At 40.6% G+C, this 23745-nt stretch overlaps 1 protein-coding gene across 6 annotated transcripts in view; it reads left to right on the top strand.

Moving 5' to 3' along the window:
- The first annotated feature begins 1905 nt into the window (after positions 1–1905).
- Positions 1906–23745, top strand: part of GRID2 (glutamate ionotropic receptor delta type subunit 2) — a 678572-nt gene continuing 656732 nt past the window's right edge. For 4 of the 6 annotated variants that reach the window (XR_003960108.4, XM_030271715.4, XM_030271717.4 and 1 more), the window contains exon 1: positions 1906–3140. Coding sequence is in view for 4 of the 6 variants with exons in the window: in XM_030271715.4 (XP_030127575.2) it covers positions 3053–3140 (88 nt within the window). In the remaining 2 variants the exon portion in view is untranslated. Of the gene's footprint in view, positions 3141–4276; positions 4416–23745 lie in introns of those variants that run through there. The other 2 variants (XM_030271714.4, XM_072928588.1) reach the window with 2 other exon arrangements.

Genomic DNA, 23745 nt, shown 5'->3' with positions numbered 1-23745 from the left:
ATGGCTGAAACCTGTGGGATTCACCTTCCACAGTGCCCAAGGCAGCTGTCACTGAAGCCCTGAGCACAGTGCTTATGGCTTTTTAGGGGCCTGGATGTGCCCGTTATTTTTTAGGATATTTTCACACTATTGGTAACTCCTCAGTTTTGAAATTCTTTCTTTTCCCTAGCTTTAACTTTCGGCAATTTTTTTGTATCTGAATAGAAAAGACAACTTCAATATTTTTATGATACTTGGAACTAACCACAAAGCACAAGATGTTTTTCACTCTGTTTAAATGGGTGACATCAGTTTTAGTTTTTAATGAGTATTAAAGAGAACGGAAGTGAAAATTACTTTATCTCTGTGGTGGATGTATATTAAGTCAACAATGTGTTCACTATTTAAAGTAATTTTATTTGAATTTATTTTTTTAATTTACTTCAGTCTCTTTCAGATTTTCACATGATGTTCTTTACCATTGGAACTATTATTTTGCACTCCACTCAAAATTATTATTTTTTTTTAATTAGATGGTATTTTTGAGCTACAAACTCTTGGCTATCTCTTGTATTCTATGTGTCTACAGACTTTTGCAAAAAATTCCATTTAGTGTGGCCAGTTCAGGGTACTATATGCTTTAAAGAGTCAGTAAGAATATCTGGTTCTTAGATAAGGCCTCAAATTCTTAGTAATATCTAAATTGAGGATTAAAAAGTTATAATTTTCCAAAGGTTTCCATTACATTTCCTATTCTGCCTACTGTGCATTGTACATTATTAAAGAATACTGCTCTGACATGCCCCCCAAAGAAGTGAATTAACATTTCTTGTGAACTCTCTTCTTTTGTGAAAAAGTAATAATGACTCAAGCAGCTCCAAAAGTTTCTCAGATTAATTGGAATTTTTTACTTGTAAAATTAATGTCCACTACATTCACCGATACTGTGCATAAATTGTCATTTGTAGGGAAAAAAACCACTCTTTTTTACTGTTTGCCCTAATTGATAACATATCTGTGACTTATACAGATGATAGAGAATTATCTTGCCATTGGTTTAGTTTAGCTTTTCTTGAAAAGCTTATTTCTCCCTCTTGAACTAAATCCTTAAATTTTATAGGCATACAACTGTTTTTGCCAACCAGTCCCATAGCTGAAAGAAGACATATCCAAGTCAGGAGAAAGATGAGACATATACAAGTTGGGTATGATGAACTTAGAAGTGTTATAACTAAGAAGATGCCTTCAAAAGAGGTTCGTCTGAAGGAAATGGGTTGATCAACCTCTCATTTGTTGGCTACCAGGACTTATCAATGGTTCATGTGAGTTTAGGATATAACTACAATGTTCTGAGCAATTCTTTGATTTCTGCCTCCTGTCTCTAGTGGGACTAGAAGAATCAAAGTCAAAATAAAGTGTATTAAGACATAAAGTGGGGATTTAGACTGTTTTATAGGAACATACTTAACCTCTCTGTACAATTCTCTGTCTGTGTAATGGGGATAACATATTTAAACTACAGCACGAGAAGTCTGAGGATTAATCGGTTAATGAATTCATAGAACTCTGAGCATGAAAAGTGTGCTCTAAATGTTTCCTATAGAAATTTCTCCATTACCTAAAGAGAGAGGAAGAAAAAAGCTAATTCATTGCTTTAAAGAGCTGTGCAAAATTCCATCAAGAACATAGATAATTAAAGTAATATTAATAGATTTTTAGGTCTTCATTTTCCCCTAGAGGCCAGGTGTCCCTGATTTTTTTTTTTCCTTTTCCCCTTTAAGTGATGTCCCTGACTCAGTTGTCAAAGACTGAGAAGCAGAGGTGCCCGTCTAGCTTTGAACTTGATCCCCACAGTGGATTTACAAGGTTAAATAAATGGGGTGGCTTTTTTTTTTTTTTTAATAATTTTAAACTGAACATAATACTTCAAAAATACTTTTTCCCCCCTCCCCCAATGTATTTTTAGGCTGTATGCACTCTTGCCTATGTCTGTTCCTTAGTCCCAGCTGAAGATTTCAAGGGAGACGGAGGGCTCTATATTGTTTCTCCCTTGTATTGCAGATAGGGGGAGGAGGTGGTTATTAGAGAGAAGCGCTCTCACTCGCTCGCTCTCTCTGTTTCTCCCTCTCTGGCTGATAGCACTTATCTCTCGCTCTCTCTCCTTCTCCTAGGTGATCCATTTCTAGGCAACGTGCTGGCTGGTGCTGGAGCTGCCAGTTCTCTCTGCATCCCACCAGCAAAGCAAGATCCAAAAGCAACCTGCAGACCATCATCTGCTTTCCTCTGCCTCGCTCCGGGTACTCCTCCTCTCGCTTCTGCCCTGTCCAACCACCACCTTGCGCGACAGAGACAGCACGCTGGGCTCCATTGGCAGATTTATTTTTTTTTTTCCTCCAGTTGTGGGAAGCGATTTTTCTAAGCGAAGGGTGGGGGGAAATCTCTGCATTACTATCTGCATTACCTTGAAGTTCACTTTGTTTTTTGGCCTCCGGGGGGGCTTTTCCTGCAGGAATCTGGCTGCCGGGAGCGGGATCGCCTGCTCCCTCGGTCGCCCGCTCCTCCCACCTCGCTGAAGGCGAGCTATTTGCTGCGGGCTCCTGGGGCTTCTCTGGCCAAGAGGGTTTGTGGGTGTCTGCTCGTGTGTGCGTGTCTGCTCGTGTGTGTGCGTGTGTGTCTGTGTGTGTGAGCCTGTGCGTGGTGTGGGTTGGAAGTTGCTGTGCGGCAGCGGGACCGAGCGGATCCCTGGACCCGGCGGAAGGATGGGGATTGTCTGACCAGCAGAGGCGTCTGCTGCCCGCGGCGGCGCCCGGGCTGGATGGATTTGCTGCCGGCGCTCCCAGCAATTCTGGTGCTGCCCAGGAGCCCCGCGAAGTGACGCGGGGTTTCGCCGAGGAGAAAAGCGCTCGGAGCCCCGGGCTCGCTCCCTGACCAGACGCGGCTCTGCGCCAGCCATCGGGATTTACACGCTCCTCCGGCTGCATCTCAAACTCTTGGGCTTCCTGCGCTGCACTGTCCGCGGCAGCACCGGTTGGCGAAGAGATCTGTTGTTATAAAGCCTGGACCTCCGGAGGAGATGGAAGTTTTCTCCCTCATCCTGGTCGTGTCCGTCTGTTGGACTCGAACCTGGAAAGCGACGATTGCAGATTCAATCATTCATATCGGTAAGGGGGTGCTGCGCCTGCTGGTGCTGCTGGACACTTTTCCAGCTCTCCTTTGCAACCTTCCTTCTCTTGGAAGGCTTTCCCCGCTCCCCTCGCAACACCCACTCTCTTTAATCGTTTGCTCGCTTGCTTTTTTTTTGTTGTTTAGTCCTCTCTTATAATTGCTTTCCACCAGGACCTCAGGCGTCCTCTTTTTCCCCTACAGCGCTGTGTAAAGGTTTCTTGGCGGTGGGGTATGTGCGTGCTTTAGACCTTGAGGTTTTGATGAGGCTGATGATGGGGCGCCCAGGGCTCGGGCACTTCCCCGGTTCCTCCCCGCCGCCCCTCAGCTCCAGCCTGCCTTCCGCCTGCCCCGGCTCGCCCTCGGCCGGGGGACACTCCACGCCTCCCCGTGATCCTCACACCACGGTGACAGCCAGGCAAAGCCCCCACCCCCCACACTTTTCCCTCCTTCACAGCCCCCACCCCGCCTTCCTCTCCCGCGGCGGAACAGGTGGTTTGGCTTGGCAACATGAGCGCTTCCCCGGCCGCGGGCGGGCAGGGCGGCCGCGGGGGGCTCCGGCCGTCCGGCACCCCCTTCCCGGCCGCCACCCCGCCGGCCCCGTCTGCGCCTCCCGGGAAGGGCAGCGGCCTCCCCTCCGCCCCGGGGGCAGGGGGCAGCTCGGGTTGATGCCGGGGCACGGCGTTGCCCGCACTCCCCGCCGCCCGTGCCCCTCTCTCCCCGTTATCCCGAGCCATCTCCGGCACGGCAGCCCTCCCTCTCGGCGGGCGCATCCCTGGGCAGCGCCGAGCCGCGCTGCCGAGCGGCGCTCGGTCCCCGCGATGGCGAGAGCGGGGGGCCCCCCTGCGCCGGCCGGAGCTGCGCGGGGAGGGAGCGGAGCGGGGACGGGAGAGGAGGGCGCTTCCCCCGCGGCCGCTCGCCCATCTGCAGGCACCGCACGCAGGCGGAGCGGGGGCGGGCGGGCGGCCGGCGCCGCGCTGCCCCGGGGAAGGTGCATTTCGGGGCAGGGTCCCGCCGGGGTTTTGGGGAGGTTCCTGGGGCGGTGCCGGCCCCGGCTGCGGGGCAGCTGCCGCTCTCCCCGGGGTTGGCTTTATAAATATGTCTGCCGGTGCTTGTCGCGGGGATCCGTAGCGGGTTTCTGCGGAAGGATAAGCGGGGAGAGCGTTTGGAAAGCGCGGCCGTCAGGAGCTTTCCCGCAGGACTGATTTTGGGGCATAGGTGCGCCAGCCCTTCGTGTAGCTGTCCCTGAGCCCAGAAGCCACCGCTCCCCTTAGGTACCGCAACTTTACAGGGGTCACTCCTTTTGGCTGTGTGAGACTCGAGCAGCAAATATTGCACGGGGAGGTAGCGCTCTATGCCCTCCTTTTAAAGGGAAAGGACTTTTTAAATTCTTCCCAGTTGCAGACTCTTAAAACGACACTAGGAGACAGTTACGTCTTAGGGTTTCTTTCTTAAGAGCTTGTAACAAACGGTTACATCCTAGGATTTGGGGGGAAATTTTGAGTGTGTAGCATGTGAGGAGTTTCTTTGCAATCCGCTGTCGCCCATCCTCCTGGCTAAAGCAGCGCTGCTGGGCAAGCCGTGTGCCTTTGCACTACCGTCAGGGGAGACGATAGCTTTTCTCCCCTTGTGTTAATGAAAATTTATTTGGTTTGCTTGTTTTATATGATAAATGCAACACATTTTAATTTTTTTAAATAATGCTGTCAGTGATTGGATACATCAACACAGTAAATCCTCATTGAAAAAAAAATCCCAACAACCCAAACGAGCAGAACCAAAGCAGTTGCTTCTCACACAATTTGTCTTGAGAGACAATTAGTACAGTTGACAAGGGGATTAGTTCTTTTTATAGACTGGTTTGTGCTGTCATGAAAATGGCAAACTATATAAGTGGTACACAGAGCTGTACATCTACTAAAATTAATATTCTGAAAATAAATTATCTGAAATCAGAACTGTTCTAACAGTGAATGAGTATAGAGCTAAATATTCCAAGTTGCATAGCTGAGTTGTAAAGATGAAAATTTGGCCTCAAGTAACACCACTGTATTTTGTGGCCTGATCTTCTGAGCCCTTTTTGCTTTCTTCCACTTGCATAAAATAAATTTATGTATAAAATATTTAGACATAATTAATAAACTGTATTTATTTAAATGAATGAGAAAAAGCTGTAGCAGAGTACTCTATGAAGAAATCAACAACAGTAGAACTCACAAAGCCAAAGAAAAAACTGAAATCCTCAGTTCAGGGGAAAAGAAATACTACCAGAGGTAGTTCTGACGCCTTGGGCAACAGACAGAATAGATGCATTATCTCTTTTTCGTTCTGCAGTGCTAATATATTCAAGTGGAAAATATTTTCCCATGTTTGAGAGGGGCAGATGGTCATAAGAAATAACATGTTACTTGTGCATACCCTTTTCGTAATAGTACATACTTTTTTCAATATAATGCACAAACTCTCTTGCTTGCCTATGTTTTATTTTATGTGTTTCCTGTAAAAGGATGCTTTCTGTCTCAAAGTGTTTTATCAGTCCTCTCTTAGACAGTGCCAAAAAAATGTTACAATTTAGTGAGTAGACATTAACGACTTGATGATGTCAGTGGGAGGGATACACTGACTGGTATCTATGATAATAGTGCCTTCTCATATTTCTATGTTCTGTGTACAGATTCTGCTTTTGATCTCTAAGTTCTGTGCATATGTACATGTGCACATTTAAAAAGAAAGGTTTTCCTGTATCATATTTTAAACATCAGTAAAGCTGCTTATAGTCTGTATGTTTCTGCTGTCCTGCTATTATAAATAGGAACTGGCAGTTCAGAAAGACTACATTAAGCACTCTTGTGAAAATGGTGAAATGAATCGACTCCACTATAATTTTCCTTACTCTTATATAAAAAAGAAAGGGGCAGGGTTACCATGTCAAAACTGTGCAATCCTGTATTATGCTGCTTCTCTCAGCCCATGCATTGATTGAGTAATTTCATCAGTCCCACATTACTTGATTGCTTAGAAGTTTCCTAATGATCTGTATGCTGTAGGAAGAATCTGAAAGTCGTGAGTGGAATGGTAATGATTCTGTGTTTTATGAGGCTATTCAAAAAGTCGCTCTGATTTATGTAGCTCGAAAGCTCCCAAGTCTTTGAGATTATCCACGCTGCCTGATATTTCCTTCATACATCAGTCGTCCCACACTCCTTACTCCCTAAACAGGAGTTTAGAACAGCGTTTTAATTAAGCAGGGATTAGGTGGCATTCCTTGTCAACCACACAATTTGCGTATGCTTTGTATCTTCTACCGCTGATAGTCTCATGCTTTTATATTTTGTACTTTGTGCTCATTATTTTCCCTTGGTACTCACATAGTAATACATTTGTGCATGCTTATGGATTTCCTATTGTGCCTATAGAAACACATAGGCAGATATATGTGTATTAGCTGCTGCTGCAAAATCACCTAGGGCAGCAGGCACATAGTGTGGTACAAAAGTTTTGCTGAAAAAATACTCTACAGTATTTTTGAAGGCTATTCTAGTTCAGCCTCCCTGACTATGTCAAGTTGGTTTTTATATTTATCAGTTACTTTAGTCATACACAGTCAACTGTGTACTGCCCTTGGCTTTATTTTTAATGGAATTTTCATAAACAGATATAGATATGTATTATATATGCTTATACATATACATCTGTTTTTAATATATTTATAGATACAATTTTTTTTTCTTGAGAGAGAAAATCAGTCCTGACCTTACCTTACTCTTCTCAGCTTTTAGACATTGTAGGCCAGGAGTGCTGCATTCCTTGTGTTGGACAAGTTCCCAGCATTGCTGGGTCCTGAGTTTTGGCTCACACCTTTAAGCTCTTCTGTACCATGGTTAAAAATATCAAAGCAATTCCAGCATGAGGTCCATTGCTTGTTCCTTCTCTTGATGTTGAAGATGACTAAAACGTATTTTTTTTCTGTAAAGGAAAGGGATTATTGTTGTTTGGTGGGATGCCTGTCTCATTTTTTCTTATAAACTGATGTGCTACAGTGCAGCTGGGGTTGTGTTGTGAATTGGTAATAGGAATTTAATTTGCTGCGCTATTGGTGAAGCCTCATTAGGAGGTCTGTAGTGTACACCACTAACTGTTCATTACAGTACTCTCACATACATTTGTAAAGCACAAGAGAAGTGAGCAAAACAGATTTACTAAAAACAAATAAATTTCTATGTGCCTGTAGTGTCAGCAGGGGTGCACTCAGGCCCCTGTTGTCCCTGGTGTGGGATGTGAGAAGGTTACTTGCTTATTTTAAACACGCCTCTGAGTGAGGACCTGGAACCCGGTGTGCTGGGGCTGAGCAGCCAGGAGGCTCTGTTAGTAACCATGTTCTCCTGAAATGCTTGGCCTGCATAACAAACTCTCTGCTTCTGGGTGCCTTATTTCTGAAACACTTTCCCAGGTGCTTTGATTGGCGCCAGCGCTTCAGTCCCTGTGATGTGTGTTAGTTACTCTGTAGCTAAAGAGGGATGACTTTTCACACCACAGATTAGGGTTTGCCATCATCCAAAGGCATGTTTGCCATTAGGTGTCACTGCTTTCTGGAGTGTTTCTTAGTCATCATCAGCGCCTGATCCAGAGCCTGTCATAATCCAGGTGAGTTGCCTAGTTGACTTCAGAAGATTTTAAACTGAGCCTGTGGATTGCTGACTGCAGCAGGCAGCTCCTTTTCATGTTCTTAAATAACTCTTGGTGTTATATCAGGTTCTTTGTCCTTGATAAAGGCAGAGTAAAAAAAAAAAAATTAAACCATCCGTTCTCAAGTGGTGCCCTAACAAATGTCTGACATGGCAATCACTGCTGCTGCTCTGTGCTTTCACATGACTACTTATGGATGCACTGAGCTTTTATTCTCACAATGCCATCTTTGAAAAAACACACTGGAGAAAAATCTTTCAAGACTGTGACTACATAAACCTACCAACTAAGGTTCATTTAACTTAATGAACAAAGGCATTAAGTATGGTTCTCTTCCACTCCCTAGCCCTGGAAAGCAAGTGGTATTGGCAAGAGATGACTTCTGTAAGCCATTAGGTTACTCCCTAGGTATAGACTTGAACTTACATAATTTTCTTCCATTTGATATATAGCTATCTATAATCTGCCATGACAGGCTGGTTTTGGCTGAAATTTATTGGAAACTTTTGAGTTTTGAGTTGAGGTTTGTATTTTTACTCTTTGTTACTGCTACTCCACCACTTGATTTTTTTTCAGCACAGAAAAAAATGGTTTTAAAAAAAGTTTATGTGAAAAAGTAGTTCTATTTGGTTACCATTTTCTAATAAATTTTCTTAATTACCTGGGTTATATATGAGAACATGGTAACACTCTTTCCCTTCCACACACAAACATATTTTTGTTTATATCTTCAATGTTTAAAAACTTACTAAGCACAGATACTTACCATTGATGTTTGGACTTACAAGTGACCAATAAGAAAAGGAAATAATATTCTAATATTTTGAGCAATTATAAGAAAATGATCAAACTTTGAGAACATGTTTTGCACATCTATTATGATACATGATGGTCTGTGCCAAACAATGATTTCGGTAATACATTAGTAATGAGGCAAATTCAGTTACCTTTCTGCATCTGCAAATTTCGTTGTCACTTTTTTTTTTCTTTTTTCAGTTAGATTTGAATTCCAGAAGAAGTCAGTTATTATCTAAGCTGGTGAAATTTTGAAGAAAATCTTGATTTCAGATTCAGGCTTGGCTTGTATGTCAAAGCAGCTCCACACCAGAGAATCCTGTAGACCTTACTGTCCAGTTCATGGCTTTGCTCCTGCTCACACCCATCTATGAGAGCCCCAGACACAGTTTGTGCTACCTAGAAACACCAAGAGGCAGGTATGACTGTCACAGCCCAAGAGCAAAGCACAGCAGGCAGGTTGCTGGCACCCTGACAGAGTGGCTGGGAGCTGCTCATCACAGCTCATGTTTCTTTGAGGTGTTTTGTACCCCAGGCTTGCAGTGTAGCCACTGCCTTCCTACAGGGCTTCCTGCACACAGATGCACTTCCTCTCCTTCTGTGGTGTTATATTATCTTCCTGCACCATGTATTATGTCCATGAGGAAACAGTTGCTGTCCTGTCGCTTGCAGTAGTTACCAAAATGAGCTACCTTGGCCTTTTTTGGAGTAATGTTCACCGTGGCTTCCTTGCTTATCTAGGCTGGCATTGTATTGAAAAAGCTGCACTACTGAGGGGGTGCAGTGTCATATGTGGCATGTGTGCTAAAGGATAAGTTTGTTGGAGTGCTAGTTAATCCATCCTCAACATCAGGTAAGGAATGCCTGGGCAAAGCCTCCTGGGCACAGCTTTTAGCTGGCTTGTGCATTTGAAGCAGCACATGGAGACGAGGAAGTGCTGTTGTCACCCATTACAGAGGCAGAATATAGTTTTGTATTCTGGTCATAGTAATTTCAACATCTAGGCTGAAATGGAAGCATTTAGAGGAGGAGTGAGTGAGGAAAAGTTGTCTTTGTTACTGTATCTTTCTGGATTTCCCAGGGGCACCATCAGGACGATTTCCTCTGCTATTCTTCTATACAAGTGTGAGGCTTTGGTTTCTGGTTGTTATTGGCCAAGAAGTTGTGAGAGCTGATGGAGTAAGGGAAAGATTCTCCTGTATCTGCAACCACTATAATTAATAAAGGCTTAGGTGACTGGGAGAGTCGTAAGTGATCTCTGTAACAGGGAGGACACAGGCTGAAATTGAAGGTTAGTAAATGAAATGTACTGGTGTTTGGATGACAGTTCTGAAATCTGGCAAGGGAGCACGTTTGATGTTGTGCACTGCTGTAATTTTGTAAGGTTCAGAATTTATGTCCTAGTTTCAGTGATAATATACTTAGTTCAGAGAAGGAGGTATTGTGTGTTCTGTATTGTACCGCAGAGTGCACTTCAGCTGGAGAGACTTCTTCCTGCTTTGGTCTGGGACTCGCCACAAAAGCTCAAGGAAGGGATATTCTGAGAGCTCTAAGTGCTGCATTAAATTAAAAAAAAAAAAAAAAAAAGAAAAAAAAAGAAAAAAAAAGAAAAGAAAATCACTCATAAAAAGTGACACTTACTTAATGAGAAAGGATAATAGAGTAACTAGAGTAACTACAGCATTATTAAAGTTATGGTGGAACAGGTGGTACAGAGACTATTACTCTAGTTTTTGTCAACTGCAAACTGATGGATTTGTAAGAGCAGGGTTAGATGTAGATTTCTATTATACGCATTAGTTGTGGAATGATGCGGCAGTAGGGTAGAAAAGAAAAGATGAAAGGGAAAAAGTTTCTTGAAAGTTGTGCTGGGTTTATGTGACAAGCTCTGTACTCAAGAGGAAATTGCAAAAGAAAATGAGTAAAAGTGCAAGGAGGGGAAGAAAATAAGATATCAAAGACAAAAGCCACTAGTTCTGTCTGTTTCTATTTCTTTGGGAGCTGTATAATGTTCCTGTAAATGCTATGCTCCATGGAAAAGTCCTGAACCAGAAAGGGAAAAAAATGTCAGGATACAGAATTTAAATGAGGAGTTATATGTGTATTTTAATGTATTGTATAACATTCTCTGCTGAAATGCTAATTATTCCTAATTGTTATATTTGCTTTACCCATGAATAAAATATCACATATCTAATAAAATATGCAGTGAAAATAACTGTAAAATTCCTCTTGGAGCCCTTAATGCAGATTTAAAGGATTTAATACCTTATTTTTTTCATTGCTTTTTAAAACATTAACTTTCTGTAATCAGTTGGATTGCTGAGGCCAGTGTTCAGTGAACCTAACAATAATTGCTTGTTTTGCAGAACAATTTTTTGTTAGTCCAACCATATCTTTCTCAGAGGCTTAAATCGAGTTGGTGATTTCATTATAATAATTCACTTGTGATAAATCAAAATCAAATAGCACTGCTCCAGTGCTGTGGAAAGGAGCTCCGGATGAGAGCTCTGGAGAGAGCAGAGGATGGTAGAACAGCAGACCTGAATGCCAGGCTTGGATTTGCTGTGCCAAATTTTAACCTACTCACATATATCAATTTTGCAAACCCATTTTTAAATGGAGAAATGCAACTTTGCACAGGGTGGGCTTCCCTGCCTTGGGATGCCAACTCCAGACCTGTGTTTGGGACCCAAACCCGATGACAGACTTGCTTTGGTTTTAAAGTATGCAGGAACTCATCTCAGTCAAGCTCAGGCTCCTGAGCCTTTGAGATGTTTTGGAGATGTCAGTTGTATTTCTCAGGTGCCAAGACGCTGCTGCAGGGTTATCTCACTGATTACAATCAGTATTAAAACTTGTCTGGCTGGGCTGACAGCATACAGTGGGGGTATCTCCAGACACAACATTATTAAACAGGGATGTTTCTTTTTGTGTATCCTTTGCCTTCTTGCAGTATTTATAGTGCTCAACTTAAACATTTGAGAAACATTTTAAAATCATTTCATGTACTAGAGGGTTGTCAAAGGGAAGAAGATAGTAGAAAATACAGAGTTCTTGCTCAGTGAAGCCACTGTAGAGTAGTGGCAGTGTGTGGCCAGGGCACAGTGTGGACTTGCATTGTTAAATGCAAGTGAAAGTGATTGATAACTATTTTAGGTCATACTGCATACATTAATTGTTCTCTTTCACTGTTTCTATTAGTTTCTTTCTCTCTCATATTCTAAGCTCATGGCAAGAAATTGTGATGATCACTGTGTCTGTGCTCCTAAATATCTGCTTTTAATATCCAGTAAGGAAAAAGTTAAACACACCATAACACATATCTCTTATATGGATAAAACTGTTTTTTCTCTGGAAATTTCTCTGGAATTATACTTATTTGACCTCTTTTGAGGTCAAATACACCTCAAAAAGTTGGTTATAATTCTTAAAGGTAGTCTTCCTTTAGCTTTCCTCTTTGTGAATAAATATGCTGAAGTAGTATTGAAGTATATCTACTAATGCATTTTCTATAAATACCTCTAAACATTTACTATTCTGGAGCTATTCTAGCTCCATGCTACAGGCTGATAGCAAGCACTGGGGTATGTATTAATATAATACATACAATATAGAAATGCAATACATAAATACACACTTTTTCATTAATCAAAAGGACTAGGCTTATTGAAAATACCTGACTGGATTTTTCTTTAATTTGGTGTGGCATTAGTCTCCACCCTAAGTAACAACATGAAGATTTGGGAGGCTTTTTGCTTGCAGGCAGGGAGCCATAACGTGAATGCAAGTCATGAAGTGGCACCCCACCGTGCTGGAAGCTGTACAAATATGAAACAAAAAGTTGGCTGTCAGGGGATTTGAAGCTGAAGTGAAAGAGAGGGCTTGGATCTCTCTGCAGCTCACTTTGTACACCTGGAGACTCGTGTGTCTTTTGAGAGGCAGATTCACTCCTTCATGTTTGTGAATGATCACTTTGGGTACAAAGGGATGAAAGCAACTAGAAATGTCTACAGGGATGTCCTGTCAGGGCAGATGCTGCATGGCTGATATCAAAAGTTCCTTGTCTGGGGCTACGAGGGGAAAGAGCTGACAAGAAATGAAGGGCAGCAAGATGTTTATAATTATATGTTATTGCTAGTAACATTGATTAAATTGGCCAAATAGAAGCAATCATTTCCCCATCAGCTGCCACCATGCTACTCTCTGGGTTTACCTAGTACAGGAAGTAATGTCTGTGCCCACTCTCACTCTCTATCTCAGACAAATATTTCATAGTACAGTTTTGGAAGACTAGGTAGGAAGAAAACACCCCTTTTTTTGGAAAGTGGAACAATATATGTTGCAAAATTCCTTAGTTTTTCTCCTTTTTAAGAAGAGATATTTTAAAATAGTTAGTGATTCTGAAAGTATCTGCAGCCTCCTTTAGTAGTTTCATGAAGTTTTTGTATTGCTGGGGAAATATTATTGAAACAGTCTAGAGAAATTATTATCCAGCTCCTCAAAGTAGCTCTCCTGTTCTGGAATTGGATTGCATCCCAGAGATATATGAGAAATGCTCATTTACTTGAAAAAGTTCTCCCATTTTTGACAGTGTTGCAAAGAGCATAGGGCCTGTGTTAAAAGAAATGACTGAAGGCAGTGGGCAGGAAAAAATCTTGTTCTCTGCCACAAAGCTGCTCTGGGAGCAGGACTGCTGTGGGGAGTGTTCTGGTGATGCTTTCTACGTGGGAACTTTTGAAAGCAATTGGAGGGGCTGTGTTTAGCAGTGGTGGGAGTTGGCTGGGTGGTGAAGGGGTGCAGGAAATGGTTGAAGGGATTAGCATGAGTGATGGGTAGTGCAGGATACCTTCATAGCTGGAAATGTTATGTGGTTTGGAGACTGGGCTTTATATGCAGGACAGGCCTTGTAGGGGAGGTGTATGTCTAAGCATATGAGAAAAGTTGGGAAATCCAGAGGAGCAAGGGACTGAATTGGCACAAATGTTATTGAAAAGCTTAATAATATAATGCAAATGGTGTTTTGTGAACAATATAGCTGGAAGATAATATTAAGTTTTAAAGAAACTAAATTACAGTTTAGAGAATAGGATTGCTTCTCCCTGTCTAGCCTCTGTAGTTTTACCATAAAGCATTTGATTTGTGTGATAGAACTTTTTTTTTTTTTTTTGCGGGGGGTTTTCTTCAGCCAATAATTGTACCTGGTTACTTGGCAGAGAAGTGAGATCCATTTTACATTTGTATTGTTTAATACCATTGTACACAGATGCAGACAATGAGCACTGAAGTGTCAGCTTCCACGCCTCTCCTCCCAGGGTATCTCTGAGTGTATCGTACATTCCTGTGCCTTGACACTATAATTTTCTTTCCTAGGCTGGTCTGTACCATGCCTCCTTTTAAACTCAGCTTCTGTGGCTGGTGAGTAGGAGGAAGGGATGGACACAGCCACAGCTTCTGCTCCGTTGACTTTTGACCTAATTTAGGGAGGGAGAAAAGGGTAAATAATGCAGCCTGCTTCTGGATGCGCAGCCTGCCGTGACTCTCATGGAATGAGGGGGCGAGTGCTGGCTTTCTCCTCATCTCAAATAGCTGCATAGCTCTCTTTACAAGTTACACTTTTCTACAGTGAAGCTCCAGAGTGGTGAGTGGATCTCCTTTCACACTTTTCTTGTGGCATATGTCCTCATTTGGTCTGGTTTTCTGTCAACATCAACCTTGTCCAACCCCCATTCTAGGCAGCAAAGGCACAGCCAGTGGCTTGTGTTTCTTATAAATGAGACACATTAAGAATTGGGACAATAGTTTTTTAGAATATTTTTCTGTTTGAGATCAGTGGTCTCTAATAACAGGGAATGATGTATGGAATGGCAAAGTAAATACTTCCTCAGGGAAAGGTAGATAATTATAGCATTTGGAAACTGCTATTGCTGAAAATCATCTTCTCAGGATTTAGTAAAAAAAAAAAAAAGTCTGTTCATTAAAGTACTGTGGGGTTGGAATTTCTTTTTAGCATTTTTTTAAAGGGATGCATTTTCCCCCCCATTTTTTGTAAGACTGCCAAATGTCCCTGACGCTTGAATTAATTGGCTCTTTGTGTTGTGTCAAGTAAGGAGTACAAGTGTTTTCAGAAAATACTAGGTTTACAGACTTCCATAGACAACATGAAAGGGAGAGAGGGGCTAACTTTCTATAAACAAGGTCCTTGCATCATTTTGTGATGCTAACTTGGAGTAACAAATAGAATATTGAAATTGCTGGTGTTGGAGCTTTGGAAGCTGTTGGAAACATTCCTGGTGCCCTCCTCCCTTCATTCCGATTAATCGTCCCTTCAGAACAAGCGTGTGCCGACTTCTTTTGCTCTCACCTCCAGGCATCTGCAATGGGCAAACAAATGTCTGCTCCTCAGAAATAACCAGAATTTGGTCTTTTTGAAGGAGGTTCAGGATTAGGGGCCATGGACATGTATTTTGTTGTGGGCATTGCTTTAGTAATACAACAGAGGTTTCTCGTTGCGGTTCATTTCACAAATTCCCCCTGACCATTTTGGATATGAAAGTAGTTTATCATTTTTTAATACTACTATTTCAAAGGCCACTTCTTAAAATGGATGGAAGCCAGAGGATGGCAGCAGTTGTAGATGTAAGCTTTGAAATGGCCCCTTTATGGAAGGGTTTCAGAAGTAAGTCTTGGAGCTGTTGCATTAAAATTCCAAAGTGCTAACTTAAATGCAATAATGTTCTGACAAAGTGCTACTACCATCTGCTACTGAGAATTAGTAATATTTTAAAATCTCCATAATTCCCAGAAAGAGTAGAGGAGTCATGGTGTGAAGAAAAGTCTAAATTAGTCTTTTAGTTCAGGAAGTCGCAAATTCTTTGTGGGGACCACTAACTACTAGAGTTTTTGTGTCACATTCTCAGCTCACATAAGGGAGTAAATATTTGGGGTGTATCACTAGAAAGATGCTTGTTTCTAACTGTTTCCAGCTTAGTCCCCAGTTTTGAAGCAGAATCCTTTTTATTTACAACCACTTCTCATTCACATCACAGCAAAACTTCAGTGGTAACAAATACAGTTTTCTTGGTAAAATAACAAGAGAGTATGCTCCCCGTGGACATGTAAACAGCTTCATTCCTTATAAGTTCTATGGACTGGAAGGCAGTTCTTTGTTCAGTGTTCCTGAATGCTCAGCCCATTCTGCAATGTGAAAGTTGGTCTGCACTAAAGAGTGCAGAATCTGTGGCTGGAAATGTTCTTGGTACCAGAACATCTCCATCCCTAGACTTCTCTCAGCTGAATATGCAGAAGTAATTCAGCTTCTAGTAAGAAGAGGATCTGACCAGTTTTGAACCTGTTCCAAAAAACAGTTTAACTTACTGGCATCTCTTTGGAAATGGTTTTTGTATCAGTAGTAAACTACTTTACTCATATTAGCAAATAGCCAAATCTTGCATAACATTTAAAGAAGGGAGTATGAAGAGAAATCTAGTAATGACAGACTACACATAGCTGCTGGATTGTCTAGTTTAGAAAGGATTTTGGAGATCCGTATTAAAAGATACATTTTATAAACATTCAATTTGAGAAGAAAAGGGAAAATGTGGCCAAGTAGAAGCTTTTTTCATGTCTTTCTCTTCCCCCTCCTAAAACAAATTCATTGAATTTTGTTTATTCAGTCTTGCATGGACTATGACTAGTATTCTTAGCTTGCTCTGCATATAAGTTGATCATATCTCATATGCTTTTAACTGAAATAATCTTCATCAGGATTTCTTGCTGAGGTATGGGTACTGTGTGTATGCCCATAGGCCTACTGGTACAATGGCCATGTGGTCTATGTAGCTAAGACAGGCTAAGTCAAATTTTCCTCAGTTATAAACCAGTTCTACCCTGCATTATTATTTTGCATTATTTTCTTTCTCCATGCTAGAAGTACAAATGATACTGATTTTGTGTTTGAGGAGTCAAGTCTTTCACTTGTTATTGTAGGTGTAAAGATCTTCACCTCTTCCAAAATGCCACTCAGAAAGTCACACTGCTTTCCTTGTTTTTCCTGTAGACAGACTAATTACCCATAAAGTTACTTGTTTGAGACAAGTAACTGTAAGTCCAGGATGAATGAAAGATTTCTTGTCTTTCTGTTACTGAATTCAAGCAACTATGTTGTCTTGTACTATCATGGAGTGGTATTTTGGTTTATCTGATGTGAGAGAGGGAGTGCAGAGAGGGACTTTCTATTGTGTTAGCAAACATCTGTGTGAGGCAGAGGGAACAGAGACTGTTTGAATTGTGACAATGAGATCTTACCATAATAGTATTCATGCTCTTGCTTTTTGCTTAGACAGGTTTTTGTATCCTTGTGCATACAGAGGAATAAAATCAGATGGATTTTTCACACATTTATAGTGAATAATGGGCTGATCAAATAGAATTGGCCAGTCCATAGCTGTCAGTTGATAAAGCTGCCCCTTGAAGGGATCTCTGTTTTTCATGGCTGGGTGCTGAGTAATCTCTGCCAGGTCTGTCACGTGGTGACCTGCATGAAAAGCAAGTCAGATGCATTTCCACATAATTTCTGCTGCTTGTCTCCTTGTCTGTAAATGTTTGTTTATCTTGCCTCTTAAAACTGTGTCAACGCTAACAGATTCAAAGCACGTATAAGCAGGGAATGAACTTCATTAGAAGCAACTTGTGATAGGGCTAAGAAGGCCAATCTCTACCTCATAAATCCATTATTTTTGAAAGGACTCAAAGCAATTTCTAGTAGATATCTTTTTCCTGATCCCTCTTATTCCCAGCATCTTGACAAAGAATGAGATTGATTTCACCAGGAGTGAGGGAAGAATTTGCTCTAGCACCAAAGAGTAAGGGGCAAGGTGGGAGGTTGTTAGTGATTTGGTGCAGGTCTTCATGAATTCTTGCCTCCATGACTGAGTATAAAAATGGTAGAGTGGCACCATAAACAAGGCACATGTTTATTGTCTGCTGCTTCTTTTAGAATTGGAATTTTCTTAAAGCTGTGCAGAGAGGTGTCTTGTGAGATTTAAAATAAAAATTTAGAAGTTCTCAGAAACACTGTTGTTACTGCAAATTCTTCTTGGTAATCTACCTCTATTTATAAATAAACAAGTGTCTTTTAAAAAGTGTGATTGGTAAAAGGCAGAGTAGCCTGGCTAGAAGTGTTTTGGGTCTAAATGGCACAAAACTGAGAGTGAGTTCACACAGGAATATCCTGATAGAATTTGCTGAGGAGTAAGTCATGGCAACTAAACCAGCTCATAGCTGAGCAGGTGTAAGGTTCTCCTCCTTTCCTTAACCTTCTCACCAAAACAGCTTGGATGTGCTCCTGGCCACCCCTGACTACCCTGTTTGTTGTGTGCAGCTGCCGGCCTGTCTCATTCCCAAGAAGATCATCTTTTCCAATCCCATCCATGCTTCCACTTACTTTGCTGCCACAGAAACCACTTCCACAGAACACTGAAGGCTTTACCTGCATGCTGACAGTTTCTTGTATTTGTGAATTGCCAAGGGTTGAAGCCAAGAAAGGAAAGTTCTCTGCCATTTGGCAGGTACTTCTGCCAAACAGTTGTTCTCTCTTCACCGTGTCTTGGGCCATTCCCTCCAGACTGAATTTGACACCAGCAATGACATTTATCTTCACAGTACCTATGTTGCAAAAATCTATATTTATAGAGAGCCATACCTTTGAGATAAAATGACTATGTGTTTGTGTATTGGCATGCAAGCATATTTATGTTGAGACCTGGCATAACGGTAGGGAGGAACTGGGGGAGTTCCTGAGACAGCAGCTTTAAGACAAGAGTTGTCTCTGAAGATTGTAGCTAAATGGAAAATTGTGTTCCCTGGTGCTGTTCATCCTGTAGCATCACTAAGAACCCATGTTGTGGTGAGAGTACCTGAGATAATGGTCTAGTTTGATGTGCTGTCTGTAAAAAGTGCATAGTAAAAAACAGTCCATGATGAAGTTTTTGTAATCTTGCTGTCTTGTTTCCCATCAGCCTCATTTACTTGGTCTCAGGCCCCAGGACAATGGTCTTGTGTCTATATTACTAGAAAGGCAAAGGAAAACTTCAATGATAGTTTTAGCCTGAAACTATTTCTGCTTCTGTTACTTCTTATTTTTCCCCTCTGTGCTGACAGATTATATTTATTAGCACAATACAATACTTGGAGCCAAATAATGTAATAAAATCCTAGTTAAAATGTTTATTTATCGGTCAGCTTCTTACAAAATAAGATTTCTAGGTTCTTGCTGGTTATATGATATAAATGGCACTGGTTTGGGGGTACTAGAGCTAACTTGGCTGGGCATAGTACCTAACTTACTTCTACTTGGTCATGTTCAGTGAATAGTTTGTATTGAGATGCATTTATATGGAATCAAAAGTGAAGAACAGATAGAGAAGCTGAGGGGTTTTTTTAAGGGCTATCATAAATTGTGCAGCCAAGAAGTTTTTGCAGTGACACAACAAAGAATTTTTGATACATTTGTTTTTATGTCATGCAAAGCAATATTTTTGCAGACTGCTGGTGCTGCTGACTGACTACAGCCTTGAAATATTCTCAGACTTTAGTTTTTTCTTATTCTGCAAAGATCCAAAAGTGTCATTGTCCCATTCCACCATCTGAATATAGTGTGCATTTGAACATGTTGCTGGTTCAAATGGAGCTTTAATCCTTTTAATTATTTTCTTGGTAATAACTCCTGCTGGAACGGTCATCAGGATAAAGACTGCTGACCATGTTCCTTTTCTCATTTCTAACTGGAACATGGTGAAAGGCTAAGTAGATTTTCAAAGCAGTCACTTATGTCCCTTTTGTCAAGCAGGGCACATAATTCACAGCTGATGTTATTTTCATCATCCCCAAGAGCTGTGATAGTGCAGCCACTAACGCAGACTGAGACACCTGAGTGTGTGTGCACAGAAACTTTTTTTAGGTGATGAGGCGGGGGAAATAAAAGAAAATATTTCCCATATCACATGTTAGGAAAAGCTGCCAGAGCCATTTTAAATGAAACAAAATGGGCTATAACTATCTTGTTATAGATGATTCTTTTAGATAAAACATCATGCCTTCTGTTGTAGAACTGTTGGAGGAAAAACATGTCTACCACTGGGGCTGAAATCTGTTTTCTGCATTTGCAGACTCCGTCTCTCATGACTTCTGAAATCAGTATGAATCATTCCATTGACTTTTTTGGACTTTGGATCACATCTTCTATATTTATGTAATTCCTTCTCATCCTTTTAGCCTTTCCTTCTCTCTCCCATCAACTACTTCCTTGCCTTTTTTTTTTTTTTTTGCAACTGCATTAGTAGCTGCCAATAGTCATAAGCAGCCTTTCCGTAATGCATGTGAAGTGTTTGTGCATGTGTGAATTGAGGGAGGCTGAATAGGGAAATCTTCACATTCAGATTTAAACATAGGTGGGAATCCCACTGACACGTTATTGCTATTTCTCTTATAATCTTTTGTATTGCTTTAAGGATTTTTGTCTGAAGAGGCAAAACCTTATTTAGAAGCAAGTTAATTTTCAGTGTTTCTGAAATATTGATTGCTGTCACCTACTAAAGACATAAAAAGATGGACTACACTGATGTCTGTTCAGGGCAGGCCCTGTATATCCTCTATTCCATGCTTTATTCTTATTGTGGTCAACAGGAAAGGAGACAAAAAGTAGTTTTATACTTAAGAAATAAGGTTAGAATTTGTGAAAGTTGGATTCGGTTTTGAACTCTTTCCTGATCTGGAGGAATGCTTACAGTGATTGACACATGTGAACTATCAAAGTGGGATCATCAGGGCAGCTTGTGACCCAGTGTTGCACCTGTGCAGGTATTGCCTTGACTCACTGAACCTTTTTCCAACAGGGAGAAAGAGATCCCCTTACTGAACACATTTTGCCTTGTCAGCCGTATTCTTTGGGTTGAACTCTGCCTTGTGCTGCCTTGTATCTGCATGGCCAATGCCAATGATACCATTTCAGCTGAGAGCTTTGAAGTTCCCTGTACAACTGTTGGTTGTAAAATTGTATTTTTTGCATCAATGACTAGAACAAGCTATTCTATTTTAGGAAGGCAAAATTTGGATGCAAGCAATGAACTTATTCTGTGATATGCTTCCAAGAAGATTGTGAGTGATGGAGCTGGAGTGTTCGTTCAGTTTTACTGGAGGGTGGAAAGTGCTGATGTGGATTGCTACTGTTACGGCCAGAAACTGGGACTTGGGACTTACTTGGTTTTAAGTTAAAAACATAAATGTGTATTTATGGAAGCAGTCAAGCTCTAGTTTGTGTAAAGGTACTTATGATAGTGTTCAAATGGCATTGTAAATGAATCTCCCCATGAACAGGAAACAAACTGTTTCTTTTTTCATATATTCTTATCTGCTGTTGCAGGTAAATGTGTTATATGGAGGAATTGATCTATTTTGCATTTGCTGCACTACTTTCAATTAGAATCTGAAATATCCAGAAAACCTAAACCTGAAAATTGCAGATGATTTCCTGAATTACCAGAGGATTACGTGTTTGTTTGTTTTTCCTGTGACATAGAATACTGCGACATTGTAAATCCACCAAAGAGCAGACCAACTAAAACAATGTCATTTATTCTACGAGGCCAAGCAAGTGTTAGGGCAGAGAAGTACACATCTCTTTTTGAACTAATGTCTGTACTTCAGGTAGGTTTTAAAAGTGTCTTTAATTTCACACCTTTTTTTCTTCTTACCAGGATTTTGAAACAAAAAAGTATTTTTGAAAACAACTTTCCCATTGGAAATATTAATCAAAGATGCTGCAATAGTTTACAGAATAGCTTGCTACAAGCACTGTGTGATTTTGAAAGGGGTACTTCCAAATTTAGTACCTTTTGAAAGGTACTAAATTGATGTGCAGCTTGCAGAATGCGTACAGCAGGTGTAACAATCCTAGTGATCAGCTAGTTTTCTCACCCACTGCTCAAAATTGACATAGGTATCAAAAAAAGAGGTGAGTCATATTTGCTGAGCAGAGATGAAATATTTTTCCACACTGAAAACATTGAAACATTGTTCCACTGAGCAGTCTTGAATCCAAGATAAGTGTTTTCTCTGCATATCCTTACTTGTGTGCCACTGCTTGGTCAGCCTCACCTTTTCTGTGTTTCAGAAAACATCCACTGCTATGTTCTGAAGGATATCCTACTGCCCTGCTTTTTGGTGTGGAGTTCCTATAATTTGGGATTCATCCTCCTCATCTGACTGTCCTATGTGTCAGTAGTTCAAGTTGTGTCTCTCAAGGGCAGCAAACTCACCTTAAATTTTTTTTCCTATTGGATCTGTATTTGCCTTTTACAGGTGGCTGAGGGGTACAAGTATAAAGCACATCATATATGTGCTCCTTTGTTTTTACACTGAAGTCGGCAGGTTTGCAACATTGTATGCTTTAAATATTTAAAGGGATTTAGTTTGAATAAGCTCTGAAAAGTTTGTACATTTCACAGCTTATTTTAAAGCCATTCAGAGTCTTCATCTGCAAGGCTTTTTAAAATAATGAATATTTTAATGGTATTTTATTTCAGGCCAAGTTGAGTAAAAGCAGGTTTTTTTTAATGTTACCCAGCAATTGTAAGTCTTAAGTGTTAACAATTCATATTTTAGGAAGATTTGTATTGTTTATTATGCTGGCTGGATTAGTCAAGTCCTATTTAAAATATTAATAGGGAGAAATCTTAACATTCACAGTAGAACTTCAGCTTTAGGAATATTATCTGAGCAAGCAAGGTCAGATTAGTCGTGCACTTTAGATGTAACAATAATGCTATGGTTAAAGCACTTGACTTGCACTTGGGAGACTCCTGTGGTTTTTTGCCATTTCTGTTAATTCTAGCATGACATTGGGCAAGCTTTCCATCTTATTTCATTGTGTGATCAACAGTGAGCCTTTCTGGCTCTGTCACTATCTACAGAATATTATTTTGCAATTATTAGGACTTATAAGGAAACATTGAAAAGCTGGGGCATCCTGCGCAGATAAGCAGAATCCAGAGCTTCAAAACAAACAAACAAAAGCCCATGCCTTGAGCTTTTCCATGTCACTCTGAGGCACACTCAGAATGTTCTGTTCCTTCTGAATGATAAGATCTGTAATATGTAACCAAGGTGGTATTGCCAGATCTTGACAAGGTGATGACAGCATATATATAAAATGTTTTAGTGTGGCAGTGAGAATTCTTCCTATGCTGTTCATAAAGATATTTACTTACACAGCCACATGCAATTACATACTTTTACTATTTTGTTCCCCCAAGACTATTCAGAGAGAAAGGCTTACTTGTGCCATTACTGAAAATGGACTATGGCTTCTCTTTCAACAAATGATTAAAAATAATTCTTTGAAGAATTTAATGGTTCTAGAACCATGACTGATCAACATACTAATGTAGAAAATGAGGGAAGTTAAATGTAAAAAACCAAAATCCCAAAACTTACTCTTTTCTTTTTGTTCAAGACAAAGAAATTAAATTGGTGGACATTGGTTATTTTTATAGCTTAATAAAAACTTCTTTATATGCTTTTTTAAAATTTCATTTAATGCTTTAGCATTTATAAGGATGCCTCAAACCAGCCTGAAAGTTGAGTACATTGATTATATAGATATCCACTGTCTGAATTGGTAATGTTAAGGTGCTGTTATTGTAGAAGATAAATTATTCCTTTTGGTTGCTAATGTTTATTTTCCCTGAATACCAATTATTTTTCCTTCTGTTACAGTATGCATATATAGCTCTTCTATGAGTAATTCTGTGTATGTTTGTATAACCCTACAGTGTTTTCTGAACAGATTAAGGAATTAATTTGCCTTCTAATTTTCATCTTCCTTATTCATCATTTGTAACTATGCAGAACAATAATTAAGGCAAGAGGGAAGAAGTACAGTGCATTGATTGTTCTTTAAATCCATAACTGCCTATTAAAAGGGACATTCGGCTATAAACTCTGTTAATCAGTTAAAGAGAGTCTTTTTTTAGAAGGGGTATGTGAGCACACGTATGTAATGCTAGCAGGTAGGTGGTAATGTCAGTATGTAATTTGGCCTCCTACATGTGAATATTGTTGGTT

This window comes from Taeniopygia guttata, chromosome 4, assembly GCF_048771995.1.
Source record: "Taeniopygia guttata chromosome 4, bTaeGut7.mat, whole genome shotgun sequence".
NCBI lineage: Eukaryota > Metazoa > Chordata > Aves > Passeriformes > Estrildidae > Taeniopygia > Taeniopygia guttata.
The sequence above is the reverse complement of the archived record's forward strand: the minus strand, read 5'-3'. Positions and strand labels throughout refer to the sequence as shown.